Source organism: Arachis hypogaea, chromosome 16 (genome assembly GCF_003086295.3).
Source record: "Arachis hypogaea cultivar Tifrunner chromosome 16, arahy.Tifrunner.gnm2.J5K5, whole genome shotgun sequence".
In the NCBI taxonomy this organism is placed as follows: domain Eukaryota; kingdom Viridiplantae; phylum Streptophyta; class Magnoliopsida; order Fabales; family Fabaceae; genus Arachis; species Arachis hypogaea.
Window position 1 is genome coordinate 1,455,694 of NC_092051.1, and position 23,547 is coordinate 1,479,240.

At 31.8% G+C, this 23,547-nt stretch overlaps 1 protein-coding gene and 1 long non-coding RNA gene across 7 annotated transcripts; both read right to left on the reverse strand.

The window, feature by feature from the left end:
* Window positions 1-4,610: 4,610 nt before the first annotated feature.
* On the reverse strand, window positions 4,611-10,344 carry LOC112754371 (uncharacterized). Of its 6 annotated transcripts, none has more exons than XR_003178519.3 (7): window positions 10,006-10,344; window positions 9,154-9,908; window positions 8,868-8,916; window positions 8,673-8,772; window positions 6,302-6,356; window positions 5,181-5,283; window positions 4,611-4,963 (listed from the first exon to the last, which is right to left on the reverse strand). XR_003178519.3 is itself a non-coding variant. In XM_072219196.1 (3 exons), exons 1-2 carry the CDS (start codon window positions 10,192-10,194, stop codon window positions 9,198-9,200), a joined length of 900 nt encoding a protein of 299 aa, XP_072075297.1. In that variant the 5' UTR covers window positions 10,195-10,344; the 3' UTR covers window positions 8,859-8,916; window positions 9,154-9,197. The 6 variants fall into 6 exon arrangements, 2 of the variants coding, with proteins under 2 accessions (XP_072075297.1, XP_025657780.1); XR_011873426.1 differs by having other exon boundaries at window positions 5,181-5,316; XR_011873427.1 differs by lacking the exon at window positions 6,302-6,356.
* A 9,972-nt stretch (window positions 10,345-20,316) lies between these two features.
* Window positions 20,317-22,676, reverse strand: LOC140179688 (uncharacterized). Its single transcript, XR_011873482.1, has 4 exons — window positions 22,501-22,676; window positions 22,356-22,409; window positions 22,139-22,267; window positions 20,317-20,647 (listed from the first exon to the last, which is right to left on the reverse strand). It is a non-coding gene; the product is annotated as an uncharacterized lncRNA (long non-coding RNA).
* Between the last annotated feature and the right edge of the window lie 871 nt (window positions 22,677-23,547).

Below are 23,547 nucleotides of genomic sequence, written 5' to 3' on the forward strand. Positions count from 1 at the left end.
TCTTTTTTAAAATTGATATTCACGATTTGTATTTATATTAACTATCCCTTATATTCATCTATTACATAAAAACATGATACTATTAACGTAGATCATAGCTCATTTTTCAATATAAAAAAAAAATAGTCCAATGATAGCAAGTGCAAATGCAAATGCTAAAAAAAACACTATATAAAATTAAGAGATCAAGCTAGTTTAAAGTAAAAAAATAAATATTGATTATTTTTAAATTAGATAGTAAAATTGAAAGTTACAAATATAATGATAATTAACCTATCACTTTATCAATCTTTTTATTTTATAATTCTTTTTTATAATTAAAGTAGAACGCAGGATCACAAAATAATGTTTCTTAATTGGAATAAACCAGCTGCAAATTTTGTTATAATTAATATCGATTGTACTACTTCTTTTTCAAAATAACTATCACTTTCATTCTTATTATATTATAGTTCCATTTTATAGATGTTTTAGATTTGGTTGTACAGGTTCTTCAGATCTAAGAAAAAGTTGATAATAAAAAGGTTATTTGTTTATAAAAAATTTTAGGTGAATTCTATGGTGCTTATAATTTGGTGCTTAACTTTTGTCTAACTTATTTTTTATGCCAATTTTTGAATATTTAATAATTTTTTACTTTTATATTTTTAAAATTAAATATTAATTTTTAACCTCTTTTGATAACTTAAGCAAACACTTTTAGACATTATAACAATCACCAAATTTTTATAGACCAAGAAACTGTTCAGATCTATTTCGTGAAAAAAAGAGAAAAGTATTTTATTATGTTACAACATAGATGTGTAGATTTAGAAAAAGGAAAAAAATTCAGTTTTATTATTTTTGCTTGATAAAATTTTTTGTAATCAAATATTATACATCCTGTTAATTTATTGTTTAACATAAAAAAATATTTATCTTCTTTCTTAGCATGACTAATGTTTTTATTGTTATTTGTAAGTGTCAATTAAAGAGTTCGGTTAATAAAATATTATTTTTTCCGTCGAAATAAAAGAACTTGGATTATCTAAATTTTAGATTTTTATTTTAGAGGATAAAGTGAGATTTTTTATTATTGAATATTTTTTTTATATTTTTTTTATCCTATCTATAAAATAAATTGTAATAGATTATATTTTACTTTCTAAAGTTAAATTTAAAATTTAAAAGATTCAAATCCAAAATAAAATAACATATCCTATTTGAAATCTTTGGACTTTATAATTACATTAAAAGCATATAATCAATTAATTGAATGTGTGAATTCATGAGAGAGAGGGGGTTCAAAAGTAATATCTTACGTTATAATTTATTTATTTTTGTCTTTAAAATTAATATCTTGCGTTAATTTGTATCACTTCGAGTGGAGCAATTTTTGTGAATTTAGAAATTTTTTTGGGCTAATATTGCTCTTTTTAAAAAGTTAATTTGACAATTTTTTACCATCTAAATAAGTTATGAATTTAATTATTGACGAAAAATATTATTTTTCTAAGAATAATTGTTTTTGTCGGTCTTGAGTCAGATGATCTTATTTTTGGAAGAATATATGTTGAGTTTGGAATATCTTAAATGAATGTTTTATTTGGTGCATTGGGAATTTGAAACAAAACTTTTGGTTTTTTAAATAGAGAAAAAAGGGGCTACTGTGTCATGAGATGAATTATGTTAACATTTTTGAATCGGATCTTCGGATCTTCGGATTATGGACCTTTGGTCATCTGCACAGTAAAACCTTGAGAATATCTATTCTCCTAACTCCTACAACCCGGATGTTCAAGCTGGTTCAGAGGTCAATTGGTGTTGGACTAGTGCGGCTTCAAAGGTTTATGATGCTTGTAGTGATTATTTGTGACTTAATAAGATGTTTAGTTGAGAAGATAGGGAAAATCGGCTTTGGCTTTGGCGTCAACATGTTCCGAAAAAGCACAAATTCTTGGTCTGACTATGTCTTCGAGAGGCTTTTCCTACTGCTGTATTTCTTTAAGAGGGACATTTCGCACACGAATAGCTATCTACGATGTTTCTTAGGTTAGGAATTGATTTTACATTGCATTCGAGATTGTCCAAAAGCCCAGCTAGTTTGGCAAGGTTTGGGGATCTCCGGTCAACCACTTAATTTGATAAGTTAGTTCTTATATAATAGCAAACAACGCCCCCTTTAGATTCTTTTCTGGTCTCTGGTGGATTTGACGTTTGGGGAATAACGAAATCTTTCATCCCCACGAGCCTTGAACCACGGACAAGGTGATTGGTGATGGAAAATTATTGTCGACCTAGAATTTCTCAAAGGGATTTCGTTGCAAGCATAGTCTAAACCAACAGTTAATCCTCAATCAAGTTTAAATTTTGTTTGTCACAAGTACAAATCTCAATAAAAATAAACCGAAGTATTCAAACCTCGGGTCGTCTCTCAAAAGAATTGCAATCAAGTGCTCAATTATTGGCTATGAAGGGAAGTATATTTTGGAGGTTTTGAATGATAGACAAGAAAGTAAAAATAGCAAGAAAATAAAGTTAACAACTAAAAAAAGTCTTGGCAAGAGGTAAGAATTGAAATTCCTATCCTCGTTATCATCCTCAATTGTGATGGTAAATGTTAATTGCCTTCACTTAATTAACATCTAACAAATTATAGAAAGTCAAGTGCATACAATCAACTTGAGTTTACAAGTCCTAGTCAATTTATAGTGAAAGACTAGATTTAGTGAAGTTCAAACTAACCGACAATCTTCAATTACCAATCAACAAGAGACTTTGACAATTCAAGAGTCTCCAAATTACTCAATCCAAGTCAAGAATAAAAAAATTTACTCTAAAATCCAACCAAGTATTTTATCAAACACTTGGAAGACATAAAAGGAAAGCAAGATAAAATAGCAAGAAATATAAAATCTACAACTACCCAATGCAAGAAAATAACAATAACAACTCATTAAATAATAAGAGACATAAAAACATAAATTGCATTAAATAAAACTAAAATTAACAAAGTGCTCATAACATAAAAATAACACAATAAAGAAAATAATAAATAAAACTAAGAGAGCAAAGATGTAATAACAAGAAATAGTGAAGAAAACTAAATCAAAACAATAATTGAAACATAAATCTATGGAGAGAAGTGATCTAAAACCCTAATTTCTAGAGAGAAGAGAAAGCTTCTTTTTCTAGAAATCTAACCTAAAACATTATGAAAAACTAAATTATGACTACTTCGTTCATTCCCTCTCAATTCTTAGGTTCAATAGCATTAGAAAATGAGTTGGATCTGGGCCTGGATGGCTCAGAAATCACCCCAGTGTATTGCCTTTAAGTTGGTCACGTGCTGCTTGTCACGCGTACGCATATGTCACGCGTACACGTCGTCTGGCAAATTTCCTTTCCACGCGCACGCGTAGGCTACGTACACGCGTCGCCATGAATTCTGTAAATATTCATTTCTTTATGAATTCTCCACTTTGCATGCTTTTCTTTTCACTTCTTCCACCCAATCCTTGTCTTTATAAACCTGAAATCACTCAACAAACATATCAAGGCATCAAATAGAATTAAAGTGAATTAAAATTAACAATTTAAATGTCTAAAAAACATGTTTTCACTCTTAAGCACAAATTAGGAGAAATTCACAAAATCATGTTATTTCATTGAATAAATGTGAGATAAGTTGATAAAATTCACTAAATTCAACACAAGATAAACCCTAAAAATGGGGTTTATCAACTGGTATGGCTTTGTCTTTAAAAAGAGTTCCGAAATATTTTTAAATTGCAACGAGTGTCGGTCTCCTCCACCATTAGTGGCTCTTGGATTCCTCATTCGATAAGTACTTTTAAGATTAATTGTGATACTAGTTATCATGACAATGGTACTCGGGCTGATTTTGCTTATGTTAGCAGAGATTAGAAAGGAAGGTGACCACGAGATTGTCTGCAAACAATTGAGAGTCATAGTATTCTACATGAGACTCAGAGCAAAGAAATATTATATGTGAGACAAACTGTGTGGAGGCCTTTACTGTTGTCAATAATTTACAGAATTGCTCTGGATTTATTGATCCTTTGATGTTAAAAATCCGAGATATTATGTCTTGGAAATGGAGTGCTGATCTCCAATTGATCTTGAGAGATACAAATACAATAACAAACACCATGGCAAAAACCGTAATGAAGACACTTTCCCCCAAATAGAACTTCCATTGCCTTGAAAGGAATTTGAGAGTAATATTCAACGAGACTGCCTTTCTTAAACAATTTCTTGTTTATTTTTTCTCTTCTTTTCAATTACCAAAAAGTTCGAGTGGAGCAAATGATTTCACAGACGGGGTAATGCCTTTTTCATGTCATAAGTGATAACCTACCCACTCTTCTACTATCTATGAAGCAAAATTCTAAGTTTTGGTAAGAAGCAAATTTATTATTCATGTTTTACTAAAGGAAGTTCATAAACGTTCTGTTTCCTTGTTCTATCAACATTTAAGCTACCTAGAATTTTCGTTAACAAGTCTCATTATCAAATCCTCAAATAAACAGCAAGAAATCTAATAGTATACTAATATTGCATCTGCATGAATGAAACTTACGGATACCTTTCTAAGCAAGAACTACAGGTAGATAAAAAAATGCCTTCAAAGAATCAGATGTATGTCATCTACAATGCCCTTAGCTCAAGACTCTTCTTTAGTCTTTACTTTGTATTTTGTTCTGTTTGTGTACATAGGCACCGAGAATATTTTGAACCATACATGCTTTTGGTTACTACATGACAAATTCATCTTTCCAAACGAGTCCACAAATCATCCACAGATGCAGCCTCATCCCTCCTATCTCCTGATACTAGCTAGCACTACACGAGAGGCGCAATGTAATATGGATGGCACACCCTCCTGGATAACACTTTACAGTGAAACCAATAACAGTAGCTAGAAATATTCACCGTCACAGCCACCACTACTGCATGAGACCTAGCAGTTGTCATAGGCATAAGCCAAAATTCATTTATCTTTCTATTTGATGATCTTACTAATCACAATTTATTTTGTATCAGACAAATGATAGTCAATAATAAAATTTGGATCCCACAATACTGTCAATGCTATCAACTTTCAGTCTTTCACCTCAGTGTAACAATAATATCAATACTATTGTCTTTATAAAAACAATCTACCACTGACATAATACCTGTTAAAAGGATAGAAAGATAGCCAAGACAGGCTTGTTGATCCAGAAGAAATCGACTGTCTGAAGTGGGATGAAGATGCCAACACCATCCCAGTTTGTGAAGCTGGACCAGTATGGAAAGACATTTTCTTATGTACTTCAAGGATTGAACATATAACAGCTTAAGTATTCGATTTAAATGAATGGAATGCATGAAATAATAACTTCATGGGAGCACAATTGAAAATATTCCATCTTCAGCATCTAAGGTTAACGGTATGTTTGTTACAAATAGAAGAAAGCTTTCATGTAATCAATTGAACATTTGTCTTAGTAATCAATTGAATGCCTTAGATTTTACTTTTACTGTGCAACATCTTCTATCAAATAGAAGAAAGCTTTCATCGATATGCTTAACTAGTTCATTTAGTTGATTACTTGTTTTCTTATGCAATGTTTTGGTTTAGATCTTGTGGATAAAACAGCTAACACTAGGAAAGCTCTCCGGCCAAATCAGTTAGGATCCATTAAACTCCTAATACTAGTAATATAGACCAAGAGGGAAAACAAGGCTTTGGAAACCATAGACCATATTAAACATGCATACCAAAATGAATAAATGATGATAATTAGATAAGAAAGTCATTATGCAACACTGACCAAGATAATTCTCTTATAGAAAATATTCTGTTATATCAATCAACTATAATATAGAAGTCCAACATTTACTGCCACTTATTGACCTCTAGAAAAACCTTCCACTTAATGGAATTCAGAGTCATTAACCAAAATTCCACAATCATCTCATTTTCCCAAAACTTTAAAAGTTATATCATAACAACAAACCGATAAAGTTACATATGCCAATTATGCCAAACAGATCTATATTTTTATAATCTTACCATACCGATAAGGTGCAGTAACTAATGCAATTTACTTATGCATCTTACGACAAGAAGATACCTCAAGTGGGGACTAATTCTGCACATGTACTGCTGTAGTTAAGACTCGGGATTAACACCAAAATAAGAATATTATTTAAAAACACAGACAATTTTTTTCTTTTGGAGGTCTTTCCCGCCAATCAGGCCTTATTATTAGAAATCCAACTAATCCAGCTCCAATAAGTATGACTATCATACCTGATTTTTCCATCCGCAAAGATCGAACTCATCACTATAAAGCGAACAAGCTTGTCTATCAGACCACCAGAAATAACAACACAAAACATAAGTTTAGCAACCAATAAAAGGAAAACTGAACACAATAGAAAAACAAATTAGAGAATGAAGATGTTGTACAATCAAGCATAACACATTGTCCAAGCACGCAAAGGCCACTTCAACATCAACCAATCTTTAAGACTATTCATGGATCACTTGATTGTTGGATTAAGCATTTACCAACAGGGACAGATCAAGAAATATTATCATGGGAGGCCAATAATATATATAATATTAAAAATTTATGCAAAAAATTATATAATATAAAATATATTACAAAATATACCATAGAGAATATATTTTAAAGTATAAAAAATATGTATGTACTTTTTATTAACGAAGTAGTCGATTCTTCGTATCATAAAATTCATCGATAATAGAATCTGTGTGAAACTTTTCAGTAATTTTCTTTTCAATATAATTAAAAGAAAATTAGCAAGAAATTCAGCTTTTATTTTATTTCTGAGTTATTCTTCACAATATTCATAGCTGAAAAAGATCTCTTAGTTGTAGTAGTCAAAATAGAGAGAATTAATACCAAATGAATCAAGAAGGACGCTCACCAGAAGAAAAAAAATCCACTTTATAAAATTTAAAAAATTTTATTTAATTAAAAAATATTAGTAATAATATCTTTTCAGATTTTTTAAATATTATTACTTACTTTTTAGATATTACAAATCATTAATATTTAGGTTAGACTGGACTTTTATTTATATTAGACTAAATATTAAATAAACTTTTTAAAAAATTAAATCGTACTTAATAACTTATTACTATTAATCTTTTTTTAAAAAAGTTGGGAACTTATTACTATTAATCTTTTTTTAAAAAAGTTGGGAGGGCCGAGGCCCCCCTTTGTCCGTCCCTGATTACCAATATATCAGAAGCTTATCGTGCAAGACTACTACAAGTATCACAAACTCCAGAAACAACAAATTCAACAATTGAGATCTTGCACAATCAAGGACAACACATTACCTAATACCTAAGCACCCTCAAGACTACAACCACCAGGAAACATGTTTCTGCTATACATGGATAACTTGAATGGAGGGTTAAGAACTTAAGAATGGGACAAAAACTATAACTATTGATATAACTATTATCAAGACTACAACTATATATTCTTATAATTGTTCAAAGCCGCATCTACCATAAGAGATTGTGCCAATTACAAATAGCATGAAACAGAGAGCAATGCAGAAAATGAGCACCTGAGCAGGAATATAAACTACACACTATGCAAATATTAGGTGTCAAAGGCATTAGAAGCCTACATTTCTCGGGCATTTCATTAGTGTTAATCCAACTTAGAACTACATTCTAAGTCCAAACAAAACTTTGACTTTAGATTTCCATATAAATTTACACAATGTTTAGGAAGGGAAGTCAAAAATCGAAAATAAGAGTTACATGAGAAAATAGGAAAAGAGTCAAGAATCATATTGTGTTGGATAGGTGGATAAGGATTAAGCAAAGGAAAGAAGGACTCTAATTCAACAACCTCTGTCAGATAAGTTTCAAGTAAAATCAAAGTTCCAAAAGGCTACAATGGGAAAGAAAAAAATTCAAACCAAAGAATTGTGTAGGGAGGATAGACAAGAATACTGAGTAATAACAGATAAAGGGACATTACCAACCCAGATATCTTACGGAAATTTATATCATTATAGTTTCTCATAACCGCATCTAACGATTGACATGAGGTTATACCCACAACAAACAGCATGGAACAAAATACTAAGCCCCTTAGCATAAAAGTAGCAATCCTCAAATAAAACAATTTCCTCTCCGATGTCAGTTGAGGGTTTCAAAAATCAAAATTCAAACCCACGACATTTCTCTTATGCCAATTGTGATATCAAGCACTTCATCAATGTTGATAAAAGTTTCAACATTATTTCCTTACATTTCGTCAAAATCACGTCCTCCAGAAGAAATTGCACCAATTTCAGGAACTAGGGACCAACATCTAAAGCCTATTAAAATCCTAAAAACAAATATAAAAGTTGGACTATGAATCCATCAACGTTGGTCTAGTAAATGGAATCAGCAATATAGATCGGAAGTCAAAATATCAGTTCATCCTACCGTAATCATATTAAGCAAAAACTCCATACGCGTTCAAAGATGTTTCAGATTAATACATTGCAAAAATAGATTAAAAACAAAAACAAGAAAGGAATCTATCAATCAATGGAATTATTTCTTCAACGCAAATGACATGAGAAACAATCATTCATATTTCATAGGAATTCCATGAATAAGAACGAATAACGATACTTACAATTATCAGCGAGAGCTTTAGATGTAATCACGACCATTGATCCCAGATATCGCATCCAAAAACACGTGGTACAAGGATTTCTCATCTTCGAGAATTCAACCTTACATATGAATGAGAAAGCCCCTTTGAACATAAGAACATAAACACATAATTGAATACAAGAAAGAAAACATGGAGAAAGGAACAGAAATAAACCATTTAGAGATCCGACAAAGCCAATGACCACAACCGCAATTCCGTTCCACTATAAAATAAAAAACACCACAATGTAAAAGACCTCCAACTCTAAGCTTCATCAATAATGATTAACTCATAACTCAATCAGACTCAACATACAATCTAGGTAATGTCTCAAATTCGAATCCCAAAAAGAAATTTCAGATATCTAGAATAAAAAAGTTTGATAAAATCAGATTTCATAATTTTTTTTTTCAGCGATAACTTTAAATCGAACTACACCGCATGGGACAAAGAACTTTACATGACTAAACCTACAACACTAGGCTCCGGTGCCGTCTACCGTCTTCACTTTCTCCCCCTTCTCGCCGTCGTCGCCTTCTTCGCAGGAGATTTCACGGTCTTCGCCTTTGCACCCTTTGCAGGGGCCTTCTTCGCGGGAGCTGCCTTCTTCGCCGCAGGTTTAGCTGCAGGGGCTTTCTTCCCCGGTGAAGTTCTCGTCGACGTTCTAGAAGCCTTGGAGGGCCTCTCTTTGGGCTTGGGCTTGGGCTTAGCAGCCGGTTTAGGCTTCGCAGCTGCCTTCGGCTTTGCAGCTGGCGCCGTCTTAGCCTTGGCCTTAGACTTGGCCGGAGCTGCCTTGGTCTTAGCAGCAACCGCCTTGGGTTTAGCAGCTGGCTTGGGCTTGGGCTTGGGCTTTGCAGCGGCCTTGGCCTTGGCAGGTGCTTTGGCTGCTGCTGACTTAGTAGTTTTGGTGTCCTTGGCCTTAGAGGCAGGCTTAGCTTTGGGCTTGGGCTTTGGTTTGGGCTTAGCAGCTGCAGCCTTCTTCTTGGCGGGGGCAGCAGAAGCGGGTTTGGGAGCTGAAGACCTGACCGGAGGAAGCTTGAAGGAGCTTTTGACCTTAACGAGCTTTCCAGAAGCAACGAGCTTCTTCAAATGATACAACAAGAGCTTCCTGAAGTTGGAAGGTAGCTGCTTCTGTTTCTCTTCTACGAACTTCTGAATCGCGTATTGACTGGAACCGTTTTTCTCCTTCAACGTCACAATCGCGTCCTTAACCATCTGCAACGAACAGAATAATTCAGATTGGGTAAAATTCAGATCGAAGCTAAGCAATAAGAAAGCCAGAATTATAGAACCGGGAGCTGGAATTGCTAACCTCTTCGTAGGGAGGGTGAGAGGGGTTTCGAGATCTAGGAGCCGCGGGTTTTTTGGGCTTGGGCTCCTTAGCGGCCTTCTTGGGCTTGGGAGTTGGGTTCTCGGGCTCTGCCTCCGGAGGTGGCTCGGCGGTTGCTTCGGGCTCAGCTGCAGGTTGCTCTACGGCCACGGTTGGCTCTTCCGACGACATGGCTGGAAAGAGAAGGAGGCGAGGGGCAAAATGGGAATTGAGATTGGAAAATAGAAACTCCAATGAGGAGGGTGGTAGAGGTGGATCTGCGAAGGACGTAGCTTACTGAGGAAATTTTTTGGGTGTGAGAGAAGAAGACGGAAATTACGTGGTTTAAATAATAAAGTATGTGTAGGATTATATCCAAATACTCGATTCTCATTGGTCCACACACCCTCCGCATGGATCGCTCCTCGCTTCAAGTTTGAATTTCGGCCCTCCGATTCATCTCTATCAACGGCTCCCGTTCCCTTTTCGGGAGGCATAGATGGGAACGTTTTGGGACAATTTACCTTGCTTTTCCCTTGTGCTTGGTGTGCTTTTAAGCTCGATTCTTTTCTCCATAGCTCCTTAATCTCTTGCTTAAACTCAATTCGGTTTTTACTACTTTGTAGCCCATTATGTAAGCTTTCTAATGAGTCTTTCACCGACTAAATTGGTTTAGTATTTTGGGAGAAATTTCAGTTTGAAGCCACAATGGTTCTGACTAGGGTTTTTTGTGACGTTGTCTAGGTTTTTGCACAATTCAGAAGAATGCTTTGACATTTGATGAGATTGGTTAATACCATTTGGTAATAGGTTAACTAATGATTCCATTGCATCAAGAATTTCTAAAATCCATTCAGATTTGACTAGGGAACCATTGATTAGAATGTCACCAAGGTTGAACAAGACCTAACAAAATGCATGGCTTCACATGTATAGTGTGTATTACATAGCAATATCACATATTATGTTGAATTTTCATTTTGCACAAATCTAATCTTATAACAATCCAATTGTAACAGCATACACCTATTTCTAAGGCTAATTAGTCATAATAATGTGTTTTTATAGTTCATTACAAGTTTAAGTAATAACTTGTTAGGTACATTTTGTAGATTGAATTGTTAAGTTGCATTAGTCTATGGTACAATCCCACTCATTCAATCAAATTCATATTTAAAGTTTAGCATATTACTTTTGCATTAGATTTATACATATCACATCTTATTGTGCTTGATTACGTTAATTTATTGACTAATTGTATGTGAATGTAAGCAAAACTAATTATCCTTGAATAAGAGTTCTAGAATATCTGAAATGGAACTTGTGTTTATAATTTCATTTGTATATGAATATGTTTTAAAGTACACACATCTTACTGTTTTCTAGAGGCATGAAAGGCCGTATTTGTTACATATGAGAATACTACAAGCACATTCACAAGGAAAGCATGAATACAATAAGTATACTAGCTAAACTTGCAAGACATATATACTAGTACCATATTTGTTATATTCTTAATCATGCAATGGATGCTCTAGATTTTAAATTAGCCATGTTCAAGGCATATTTATCACTTTAAGGTATTAGATTTTGGTCTTCTAGCTTATATATTATATGCATCTTAAATTTTTTTTTTTTTTGAAACAAAGGAAGCTCAACACATGAAAGTGGAGCATAAAACAGATAAACAAAAAAAAAAGCTAAAAACAAAAGGTAATAATCCTATGTCATCTCCAGCATTATCATCAACAATCAGTATAATCAATACCAGTCCACTCCTTATAACTCAAAAACGTCCTGTTTTGTATGACACCAACATTAACCTCTTGATTGTTGAAGATTTGGTTATTGCGTTCTAACCAGACGTTCTAAATAACCGCAAAAAATCCAGTTAGCCACCTCTTCTGCTCCTCTTTTCTACTTGTTGTTCCATTCCAACTCTCAAACAAATCTTTAATGCTTCCTGGGACAGCACAATCTCTATGAAAACATCTCAACCAGACGTACCACACCTGCCATGTAAACTCACAAAAGGCTACCAAAACTATATCTCCAACTTTCATGAGATTAAGGATTATTGCTTTGGATTTGAATGATGAAGACTTCTTGTTTAGTTGAACTACGCTAAAATTTGAGTCTTAATACTATTATATGTAGAAGCTATACATGTTATAAGGGTATACCTATTAATCTATAGCCACTAAGGATCAATTGATCAAAGCAACACAACAAGTCTCACATTATGAGTAAGTATAATGTATGAAGCTCAACTTCCATATTGCACTAATGCACAAGTGTCTGAAAAATGAAATAGCATAGTCAATAGCAAAAGTTTGGTGGTAGAAAATAGAAATCATTTGATCTTCACTTAACATAACATACTTTACAGCAAAGAAGTCTAATATAAGTTATTAACTTCTATCTTAATTGTCCATGATGATTCAGTCTAGGTTACAACATCATTCTAATTCTAGTTCTGTTTCTTAAACCCAAACATAAAATTTGGTTACCAGTCTATGCAGCTCCCATCTTTTAAATGATCTAATTAACTACAGATATGTATCCAAAGCATCAATATTACATATGTAAAAAGAAATGGTTAATCTTATAACACTTTAAACATTTCAACAAAGGAATGAACTTTTCTGCTTTATGTTCAACATGAAGTTATAATAACCAAAGCTTTTTAAAATCATGAATTATCTCTAAGTGATGACTAATGAGCATGAGTGATAATTAATTAGTACTAGCATGATACATGCTGCAAAAACCAGTGCACTTAACTATTCAATAAATGAGTCATGAACTTGGATAAAAGGATTCACATTTTAATTTGTTTGCATAACAAGTTTTGAGTTGGTATATGCAACTTTGTCATCATGGAATGAGAATGAAAATTCAAGTTCTTAATAAAATTAAAGCAACTTTTATAGGAAGAACAATATAACTTGTATATGCTTTTAGTAAACATTATTCAACAACTCATGTATTGATGTATAGCATATTGGAGAAGGAATATTATGCAATCTACCGCTATATTTATATGAGTCAAGAATAGAGTCTTACATTTAAAAATAAAAAAAAAAACATCATCATAACATCATGAATCATGATCCTTGTATACCATATGTTGTTTCATTTAACTTGTGGTTAATATTAAAATAATATATATAAATTTTGAACCCAAAATTTATTAGCTATCTGAGGTTTATACAATTGCCTTCTAACACTGGATTAGCATCACTCATGTGCTACAAGTCTATAATTAGGGTGGAAACAAATCAGGTCAGACTAAGCTTTGCTCTTAATAGGTCTGATTTATTATGTAGTTAATTGGTCTAAATTTGATCTACAATCTGTTAAGCTGCGTTTGTTTCTGAAAACAGATAAGACAAGACACTGAGAACAAGACATAAAAGACAGAAACACAAAAGTTTGTGTTCATGTATCCTGTTTGGTGATAAACTAGAACAAATTATGAAAATCTAATTTATTCTCATTTTTTTCATTCAAAAAATTTGAGACGAAAAATATAATAATAAAAAATATAATTAGAAAAAAATTAACAAGAATAATAAAAGAAAAAATGAAAAATAAGTTGTGTCCCTTGTTAGTGTCTCCGTGTATTTCCTGTCAAGATGGACACAAAATACATTAATTCAGTGTCCCTGGACATATTGTCTCTGTCCATGTCTCATTTGTCAAACACGATTTTGTGTCTCTGTCTCTGTTTCAATGTTCTGTCTCTATAAACAAACGCAGCCTTATAGACTTTTTTCTAAAGTATTAAGTCTGGTATGTTATTCAACCTGGCCTAACCTGAAACCTATTAAAATGCCTAATAATTTTTTTTTACAAAAATAAAATTATTATTTAAAAAAATATTTTTTAATAAAAATATTTATATGTAATATGTCATATTTAATATTTATAAGAATTTTTAAATTTTTAAAATATTTAAAATATACAAAAGTATTTATAATAAAATATAATAAATTTAAAATATCTTATAATTTTGTTAATAATAAAAAATTATTTATATATTTAATTATGTGTTAATAGGCTCAGACAGATTTAACAGACTAATAAGGCTAATTAGTGAGTTTAGACCTGATCTATTAACCTATTAAGACTTTTATAAGAATCTAAACTTGTGCCTATTTTATAACAATCAAAACAGATTAAACTAAACACAAGCCAAACTATAAATTCCTTCAAGATCGTCTGACCTTTTTTCGCCCCACCTACAACCTACAAAAGAGTTAAAGCATTCTTGTTGCCACATTCTTTAATTTTCTCATACAAGGCCGTGTAGAAAATTAAAGCAACATTTGACACCGTAAATGGATACTCTATGATGCTCATGATAGCTAGCTTATACATGTATAATTTTTTTTTATACTATTTGTTCACACTTTATCTCAAAATAAAAGTCAAGTCCAATAAGAACAAAAGATCCACCTAAAAAGATGGCTTCTACTGCATACCCACTTATTTAAAGAGATTGGACAGGTCGAAAAAGAGTAGTTTATACTTATCTAAGAAAATAAACTCTCTCCCGAAATCTCTCTAATTATCTCTATCTTTTTTAAAAGATAGATCCTAACAAACTCTTAAGAAAAAAAAAAAACGATTATCCATCACTTAAGTATCGGAGTCTCTTGCAGACATAAAGAGCTCGGACTTCGACACAAAAAAAGTCGGACGCTGTCATATCAAGAGATTTAAACTTCACATTTAGACACAAATCAAACTCTTGAAAAACTGCTAATAATTATATTACAATCAAATAAAAACAAAAATTTGAGATTATAGTCAAGATTTTCTACTTAAACATTAGCATCCTAAAATGAGTAAATGACATTAGTCTTCCTTAGAGGCAAGAATAGGTCGGCTCGCCTGAAGTTCATTGCTTCACCAATCACCATGACACCATATTATGTTAAGGTTTTTGGTTTGTGTTTTAAATTTTTGCTTTTAAAATTTTGTAAAAATAAATAAAAATAAAAAATAAGAAATAAAAACGAAAACTACAAGTCCTAACAGTTTAACCGAAATTTTTTCTCATTAGAAATCGGACCAAAGAGCCTATGATTACGGTGTAAATCTACATTATCTCAAATTGTCATTTCCCTTTATAAGCATATAGAGAAATTCTTTAGAACCCTTCAAGTTTTTTAAGTTTCAACAACTGATTGAAAAAATAAAAATTGCCCCTTAAACTTTGTCTCGTGCATTTTATTTTAACCCCTTAAAAATTAAAATGTTGAAATGTAGTAATGTACAATATGATTTTCTAAAAGTTATTAAATGGTGGGAAAAAAAAGTCATTTGTTTTTTTCCTTTCAAAATTACCGTCACACAATTCACATCACCTCTATATGGCAGCAGGCAATAGGCAATTCGTTGTTGAACACTTGAACTAAACAAAATTCTTCATTTTGGTTTTCAAGTTAAAAATTATGGTTAGTGATTAAAGTAATAATAATTGATGTCATATAAAAATTTTAATTTGGTTAATCATGATTGTTAAATATATATATAGCTTGATAAGTTTAGAAGAAATAGATTGATAAGGTGATGATTTAGCTAATTAAGTTAGTTAAGTTATAATTTTTAATTTGGTCAAAATTCAATAAGCTAGTTTTGAAAAGACAAAAAAAAGGATAAATAAGAATACACTATATATTGAAATTGAATAAAAAAATATTGAAATTGAAATTAAAAAAATAATTAAAATTGAATGCAAAAAAAAAATCACTTAATTTTTTATTCAAATTTTTTATGTAACAAGAAAAAGATTTATCAACTTAACTTGTTCACACCATAGTTTAAAAATTGAATCAAAGGGACTCACTCAATCTTCTTCCTAATTATTCAATGCAACAAAAAAGAGAAGCTCACTTAATTTCACTTGTCCACACCATAGTTTTATTACGAAATCCAAAAAAAAGATTACACTTCTAATAACTAAATATGACGACTATAATAATTTACAAAGTATTTATAACCTCTTATTATGTTAAAATAAAATAAAAGAAAGATCCTAAACCCACAAACATATAGTCCACTTTAGTAATTAAGTAAACAAAATTAAAATACATCAAATTAAATTGAACATTCTAAAAATATAAAATAATAATTTTTAAATAATATTTAAACTCTTAATATCATGAATATTTAAAGCACGTATTATTTATGTTATTGCCTAAATTAGTTAGTTTAATTCTGTTATGAGAGATGTTACATGAAATCAAGGTGGATTTATCCTTAAGTAGATATAAGGTTCGAACATCTTTGGGTGAGAGTTCTAACTTGTTCGTCGAAACAGTGGTTTATGAGAAGTTTTTACTTAGACAATGGTGGGAGTCTGGGAGATATCTGCAAGGGACTCTGATCAGGGACAGTTCTAAGTATAATGTTGTGGGGGTAAGTGTCCCAATACAATTTGAAATTTTTTTTAGTAATACATGATAATAATATTTATTGTCCCCATTAAATTATTAAATTTGACTATACAATAATTTTTTACTCAACTTTCGATACTTAACAGTTAATTTAAGAACTTCATATTAGATATTTATTAGAATGATCAATTCTCAAATTTAAACGAGATTGGTGTTCTTTCTTAAAAATTGACTTGAAAGAGTATTATTTATCTTTTTAAAATTAATTTTAATTTTTTGTAACAACTGTATTAATTAAAAGAACTTTTCTAATTATGAATATCAATAAGAGTTTACTTCTAATTATATTGGGAGGTGAATTTCTAAATAAATGTTTAGTAATATATATATATAAAAAGAGAAAATTTTTTATTGAACTGTCAAGGAAAAAATTACTTAATTTTTTTAAAAGAAATAAAATTTTAAATTATGTGTTATTATTTAAATTACTATTTTAGTGTTTTAATTTATAAATTAGATATTTTAAAAATTAATCATATTTTACAATAACAAAATATAATTATTGTTATAATTATGTTATATATTCATAAAAAAAAAAACTATCCATATAAAATATATTTTAAAATATAAAATATACATTAAAAATAAATTAAATATTATATATTTATACATAGATACATAATAATTAATAGATAATTTGATAATTAATTTTTTATATATACATAATATTTTTATTATAAAAATTATTATCATATTATATAAATTTTCCCTCCACTATAAAATTTTTTTGAATTTGTCACTACTCACAGGACAGAATCTCATTTCTCTTATGGAGATCTACCAAGCTAGCAACCCTAATTTTCAAGTGTGGTAAAAGAAGATAATGAGATGGGGGTGGTGGTGTTGATATTGAGAAGACAAAAATTAATGTATGATAGTAATAGTTATAGTAGTAGCGATAATAGAGATAACATTGGAAAAAAAATTGATTATTTACAATGGTAGAAAGTTAAGAATAAAAATAAAATTAAAAAATATTTTAAACTTTTAAAAATAAAATTACATCAAATTAAACCTACCAAGAATTTTAAATTAAAGAAAACAAAAAAAAAGTATCTTTTACTTTTTTGAGGAGAATTTTGAGTGAGAGATTATTAATGATTTTATATCATCATATATAGATAAATGAGTAACGTATTATTTTTATTCATAAATGTTTAGAATATAAAAAAATTACTAATAAAATAATAAAACTAATATTATATTTATAAGACTGTATTTGTTTATAAAAATGAGACACTGAGTCAAGAATACAGAGATATAAAATCATATTTGACAGATGAGATATGGACAGAAATATTATGTTCAAATACACTGAGTTAGTGTATTTTGTGTCTATCTTAATAGGAATGACACAAAAATAGTAATAAGAAACATAACTTATTTTTTTTATTATTATATTTTTCTTTTCAAAATTTTTAAACAAAAAAATAAAAATAAATTAGTTTTTCATAATTTGTTCTACTTTATCACTAAATAGAATAGAAAGTCCAATTGTATTTGTGATGTGTGTGTGAATGATTGTAGGTCTAAGTCACTCTTTAATATGAAGAAAAGCAAGTAATCTGACCAAAACAATGAAGAAAGAAAAAATCAAGTTTAGCCCAAATACAAATCATATTCTCAAGCCCACATGTACCAATATGCTTCAAGAAATAAATGGCTAAATATAATTCGTACTACCTTTATAAGTCCAATTGGTAATCCAAGTCCACTCACTTATATTGGTGGCTAACTAAGCAATGGAACTCAAATTCCATCTGAACCAAAACAGAACCACCGAATCCATCATCTCTCCTCTCTTCTCTTTCACCCATGTGAAAAACCAAAGAGAAAGGAAAACAAACTCTAAGATGGAATGCTATGTTGCTTCGAGTAATATCCAGAGAAGAAAGAAGAACTTACTTTCTCATTCTATCACCATACATCTAAGAAGAAAAAGTTGTCCTACCTCTCATTAGACACCAAATCAGAAGAAAGAAAAGCAAATGTCTAATCAAAACACAATCAGAAGAAAAAGGTCATTTGTTTTCACTTACATGCAAGAAAATCGTTTGATGATATCTTTTTTCCTCTTTACTACCATTTCAAAAAATGTGGAGAAAAATGGAGGCAACTTTTCTCTACTGTAAATCAATGGGTAAAATTATTTCTTGGAATAAAAGCAAAAGATTAAGGGTTTGGATTTATCAAGTCCATTAAGGATCTGTTCTCAAAGAAGTTACATTACTTGTCTCTGATTTCAAATCCCTAATTTTTGGGGCTGATGGAAAAAAGACCTCAGTTAGCCCTAGATTCAAGAAGTTGACTTTGGTGAAAGGAACCCTAGCCGTGGCTCAGAACAAGGTGCAAAAAGGAAATTGATTCTCATTTGAGAACAAGGAGAGAGAACTCGAGAGAGAGTAAAGTGTGTAACCTCGAGTTTGAAATCTTGGAAGCATTGCACCTACACTAAAGGGAGTACTCCGCCAAGATGAAGGACAATGTTTTGAGTCCAGAAGTTGGGTTCAGCATATAGAATCAAGGCTGTCATTCATCATCTCCTTCATAGTTTACTGTTTGTATTTCTGTTTCAATGTCATATCTTTCTTTGTATTCATTATGTAGTAAAAGGCAAAAGAGAGAGGCATTGATAAAAGCCATTGTGAGAAAAGGCTGAGAGAAGAGTCAAGAGTGATTTCAGATTTTTTTTGTTGTATTTCTATTTTGTGTTATGTACCTGAGAGGTATCCCTTGCTAAGTTGGGTAAGTACTTACTGTGTGAAGTTTAGATAGATACATAACCAAATCAAGTTTATGTTGAAACTTGATGTGTCTCAGATAGGATTATGTTGAGTTCTAAAAAATTGGTATATGTGATACTTGAAAGATAGTGAAAATTCCAACAACATTGTGGTGGAGACTGGATGTAGGTTGCATTGCACTAGGCAACTGAACCAAGATATATGGCTGTGTCACCTTCTTCCTTTCTACTCTGATTTTGTTTTTCTAGTTTTATGAGACAAAACAATTTTGTCTCCTACATAATCCGTTGCGCAGACTAAACAGAAGCCACGTTACAATTTCTGTCTTTAAGACTTTATTAATCAAAGTTAAAAAAGGTCATAGATTCAACCCCCTTTCTTTAAGCTATCAAAAACTTTTAGAGTTAATCACTTTAACCAACACAAATTGATTAATCAGAAATAGTATTTTTTTTAGATAGATAGTATTTTTTTTATTCAAACTCGAGTGCACCATATTAAAAGGTCACTTGATCTAAGCCTCGTGAAATCATGATAGTACTATAGTTTTTTTTATCTTATATAACACATACTCAGTCACACACACTACTACAATTACTACTAGTATGAGTTCTATATTCCTTATCGAAAATTCGAATCTAGATATAGCTCTTAGTGAGGCAGAACTACCATTTATCCAAGGCCTCAGTTGCGGTACTATAGTTTTTTTTTTTTTGGTCTTAGTCTAAGCCCTTCAACTCTACCCAAACCCAACAATTCACCCGCCCCAAACCTAGATCCCCTCTTTTATTTAGACTACCTTAATTCATGTGAAAGTTGAAAGCAGTGAAACTTGAACACAATGCATCCATGGCTTCTTTTTCAGACATAATGTCCTTTTCTCTTCAACACATTCTTTCATTTTTTTTATCTGAATTGTAACACCATACCACACTAAACTTTACATTTAAGCCGTAAAACAAAGGTGGTGTGGTATTACGACCTCTAAAATAAAATGAGTACATATAATAGCAGAAGAATTATAATATGTTAGGAGCCTTGAAGAAAGAGGAAACAAAAATCGCGAAATAAAAGCGCAACGCTCATGGTACGAGTTAACTTACGTGCTAAGAAAATCATAATTATTAAACATAAGATAACAGAAGTAGGAATAGAGTACCAAAGAAACAAAATAACAAGCTCCTAGCTCAGCCTGCAAAGTCAAGACTGACCAGAGAATATTTACACATATATACATACATAACCAAAACCCAAAAGTACATATACACAATCATGCCTCTCCATAAACCTCTAGGAGGATCAAAAGAACAAGTTATGCGGAGAGAAAACCATGTACATATATATATATATATACATCATAACATAACAGAATAACCCTGTAACCACTCCGCTTCAAGAGTCCAGACGCCTAACGAGATGCCTCTCGACCTGCATCTGAAAAATAACAACATAGTATGGAATGAGAATCGGAGGTTCTCAGTATGGTAAAGGTGCCACACACATAATATATAAGGTCCTGGGAATGCCAGAGGCAATCCTAGAACGCCGACACTCAGGTTATAGAGCTTAAAGTATTAAACAGAAGCCATAAAAGGTGGTTTACTAAGGATATTTAAACCTAACCTAACTTAACCTTAAATCTAAATCCTATTCTACCATTCCTCCATACCTCCAACTCCATCATGCATTTTCACAGACAACTAAACAGACAAAGGCAAGCACAAGAAAGTTACAAGTACTGCAGGTAACAAATATACATTTAACGTGGCAAGTACATTTAGGCACACCCAGTTAATACACAAGCAAGTAATTCAAGTAATATGCATATGATCCATGCCTGTCCTATGGCTGATGAGGCTCATCTGTCGGTTATCCAGCCAACCCGACAAGTCTGAATTGTCCTTAGACTGTCCCCCGACGTGCATCCCCAAGAGTCTATGCATAGCTTTTTCTCAAATAATCAATATTGCTCAATGGGGGTAACATTCCCGGAAATTTATATAGTGCCCGGTCACACTTACGTCGTAGGGTCAACAGAGTATCAAGTTTTCAACCTGGTACACGTGGTGGCAAGCCACGGCACTTGATCCAGGGAATCTCGTATCTCAGATTATTCAAATTCATAAGCCATATAAATAATTCAATTATAATTCATCAACATCCACATCATTCTCAATCGCATCTCATTCATCATTATACGTCAATCATATTCAATCCTTATCCTTCATTATCACACCTCCCATTCCGTCCATCAATAGTTCCAATTCAAAACATAATTCATTCTTTTCTAAATAAATCAAACTTAAAACATGCTCATTTTCTTAATAACTCTAAATTAAACCATATAACCTTTGAATCTAAATCTTTTTAAATAATCATATAAACAAAATCTCTAATTTTTATAAAATTTCGGCAGCATCTCCTCTAAACCTCGGACTTTGCCACCCTTTTCGGGTCCAAACCTGCTTTCTTTTCAATTCAACATACCATTCCTCAACAATCACCACAATAAATCTACCTCAGATCAACAATTATAATAATATTCAAATCCAACAACCAAAATTCAACTAAAAATTATAGTTCACAAATCCTAGGCTTCTAACACAAAATACCTCATTATCACAACAACCTCCACAATAGTTATACCTCAAATCAATAATTCACCAAATCATTAGTTAATCAACAAGTACCAAACCAACCATGTTCATCAACAATAACATTCAACCATAATTCTCTCCAATTAACATAACAACATTCACCATCCAAAATTAATAACTAATTATCCAATAAATTTCAACCAAATATATATTCATCAACAAATTACTAAACATTAAACATTCACCTGCATTCCAACTTATCCTATGGTCATCTAGCATAAGTTTTCACAGAACATTATATATTAAATGCAAGAAACCTAAATCATACCTTAGCCGATTCCCAAGTATTATTCCAAGACAATTTTCCTAAAAGAACACAGCCCTCAAAACCTCAACTAATCCGCTTCCTCCAAGTTCCAGTATTCACAATTTCAAGCTCCAATTATTTATTCACAACCTAATACACATTCATAACACATATATATCCAATTTAATACTCAAAGCTCAAATTCAATGAAAATAAAATAGAATTATCGTATCCTCACCTTACCAAGCTTCACATAAGTAAGAGTGAACGTTTTTCTCAAGCTAATTGGATCCTAAAATATCAAAAATCAAAGGAATTCAATATCTCTTCCAATTATTTGAAAATTGGGGAAAAAGAATGGCTGGAAGTGATTAATGGTTTACCAAAGAAATTGTTCCAGTAGAAACATAGAGCTCGACGCGGTGGTCGTGTGGCCGCAAACGGTGCAGCGATCGGAGCTCGGACAGAGGAGATACGTGGATTGAAAGTTGACGTAAGGGTTAGGGGAATTTTCGTTTCTCCTTCCCCTGTTGGCTTTCAGCAGAAGCAGCATCAAATTGGGGAAGAATAGAGGGTTTGGGTTCACTTAAATGCTTGCCGGTTGGGCCCATGGGCCGGATTTGGACCCGGTTCAATCGGTTCAGCCCATTTGGTCCAATCTTGAACCGATTTTTTTGAAATTAGTGTCAAAATTCTCGTTTCGATGAGCTCTATCCTAATTTGATATAATATTCACATTTCTAATCGTCCTTATTAAAAACTAATTTATTGACTAATTACCTACTAATCTAACGGGGTTTACATGAATTCGATACATGGTATGATTGTGAGGTTTGCTCAGGTCTCCTCCGCTGGTAGTGCCCCTAATGGAAGCTCTGTTGTAAAGGGTGAAGGAACCCACATTTTTTCACTAGGAGTTCCTCTCTATTAAATTGCTCGATTCGGATGTAAAATCCTTGTTTCGGATTAAGCTTGAAAGGTATATATGTTGATTGTCTTTCTCGCTTTCCTTCCCGTATTTCTATCATTTTTAATTTTGTATCTGTTTGAGACTATCTTCTAGTTCAAACGCAGCTTGCTCCTCTGTTCACTGTCCCCTCCGGTTCCTTCCTTGACTTCAATGACCACCTGATTGGATACTGTTAAAATCCGATCTCCATTATACTCGATTGCACTTTCGTGATATATAGACCTTCCTCTAATTCTTTTAACGTTCTCTGCTTCTCTTCTCAATTGGATTTCAGTTGTCATCAGTAATCTCATTGACCAATTGCTTGAAAGTGTACTTGCTGCTCTTTGTGTTGCTATGAGATGCGTTAAATGATTTTTCTTCCTTGGAGTCTAGGTTATCCCGACATCTGGTAAATCTTTCAAAAGGTGTGCTATGTCCTTTAAATAAACTAGTATTTTGCCTATCTGAAATCCTGACT

What these genes read in the sequence shown, in the direction of transcription:
- LOC112754371 (XM_072219196.1), bottom strand. Translation starts at nt 10,194, where the DNA reads ATGTCGTCGGAAGAGCCAACCGTGGCCGTAGAGCAACCTGCAGCTGAG. An exon ending in CTCACCCTCCCTACGAAGAG is followed by an intron (nt 9,909 to 10,005) that starts GTTAGCAATTCC and finishes TGTTCGTTGCAG; the next exon opens with ATGGTTAAGGACGCGATTGT.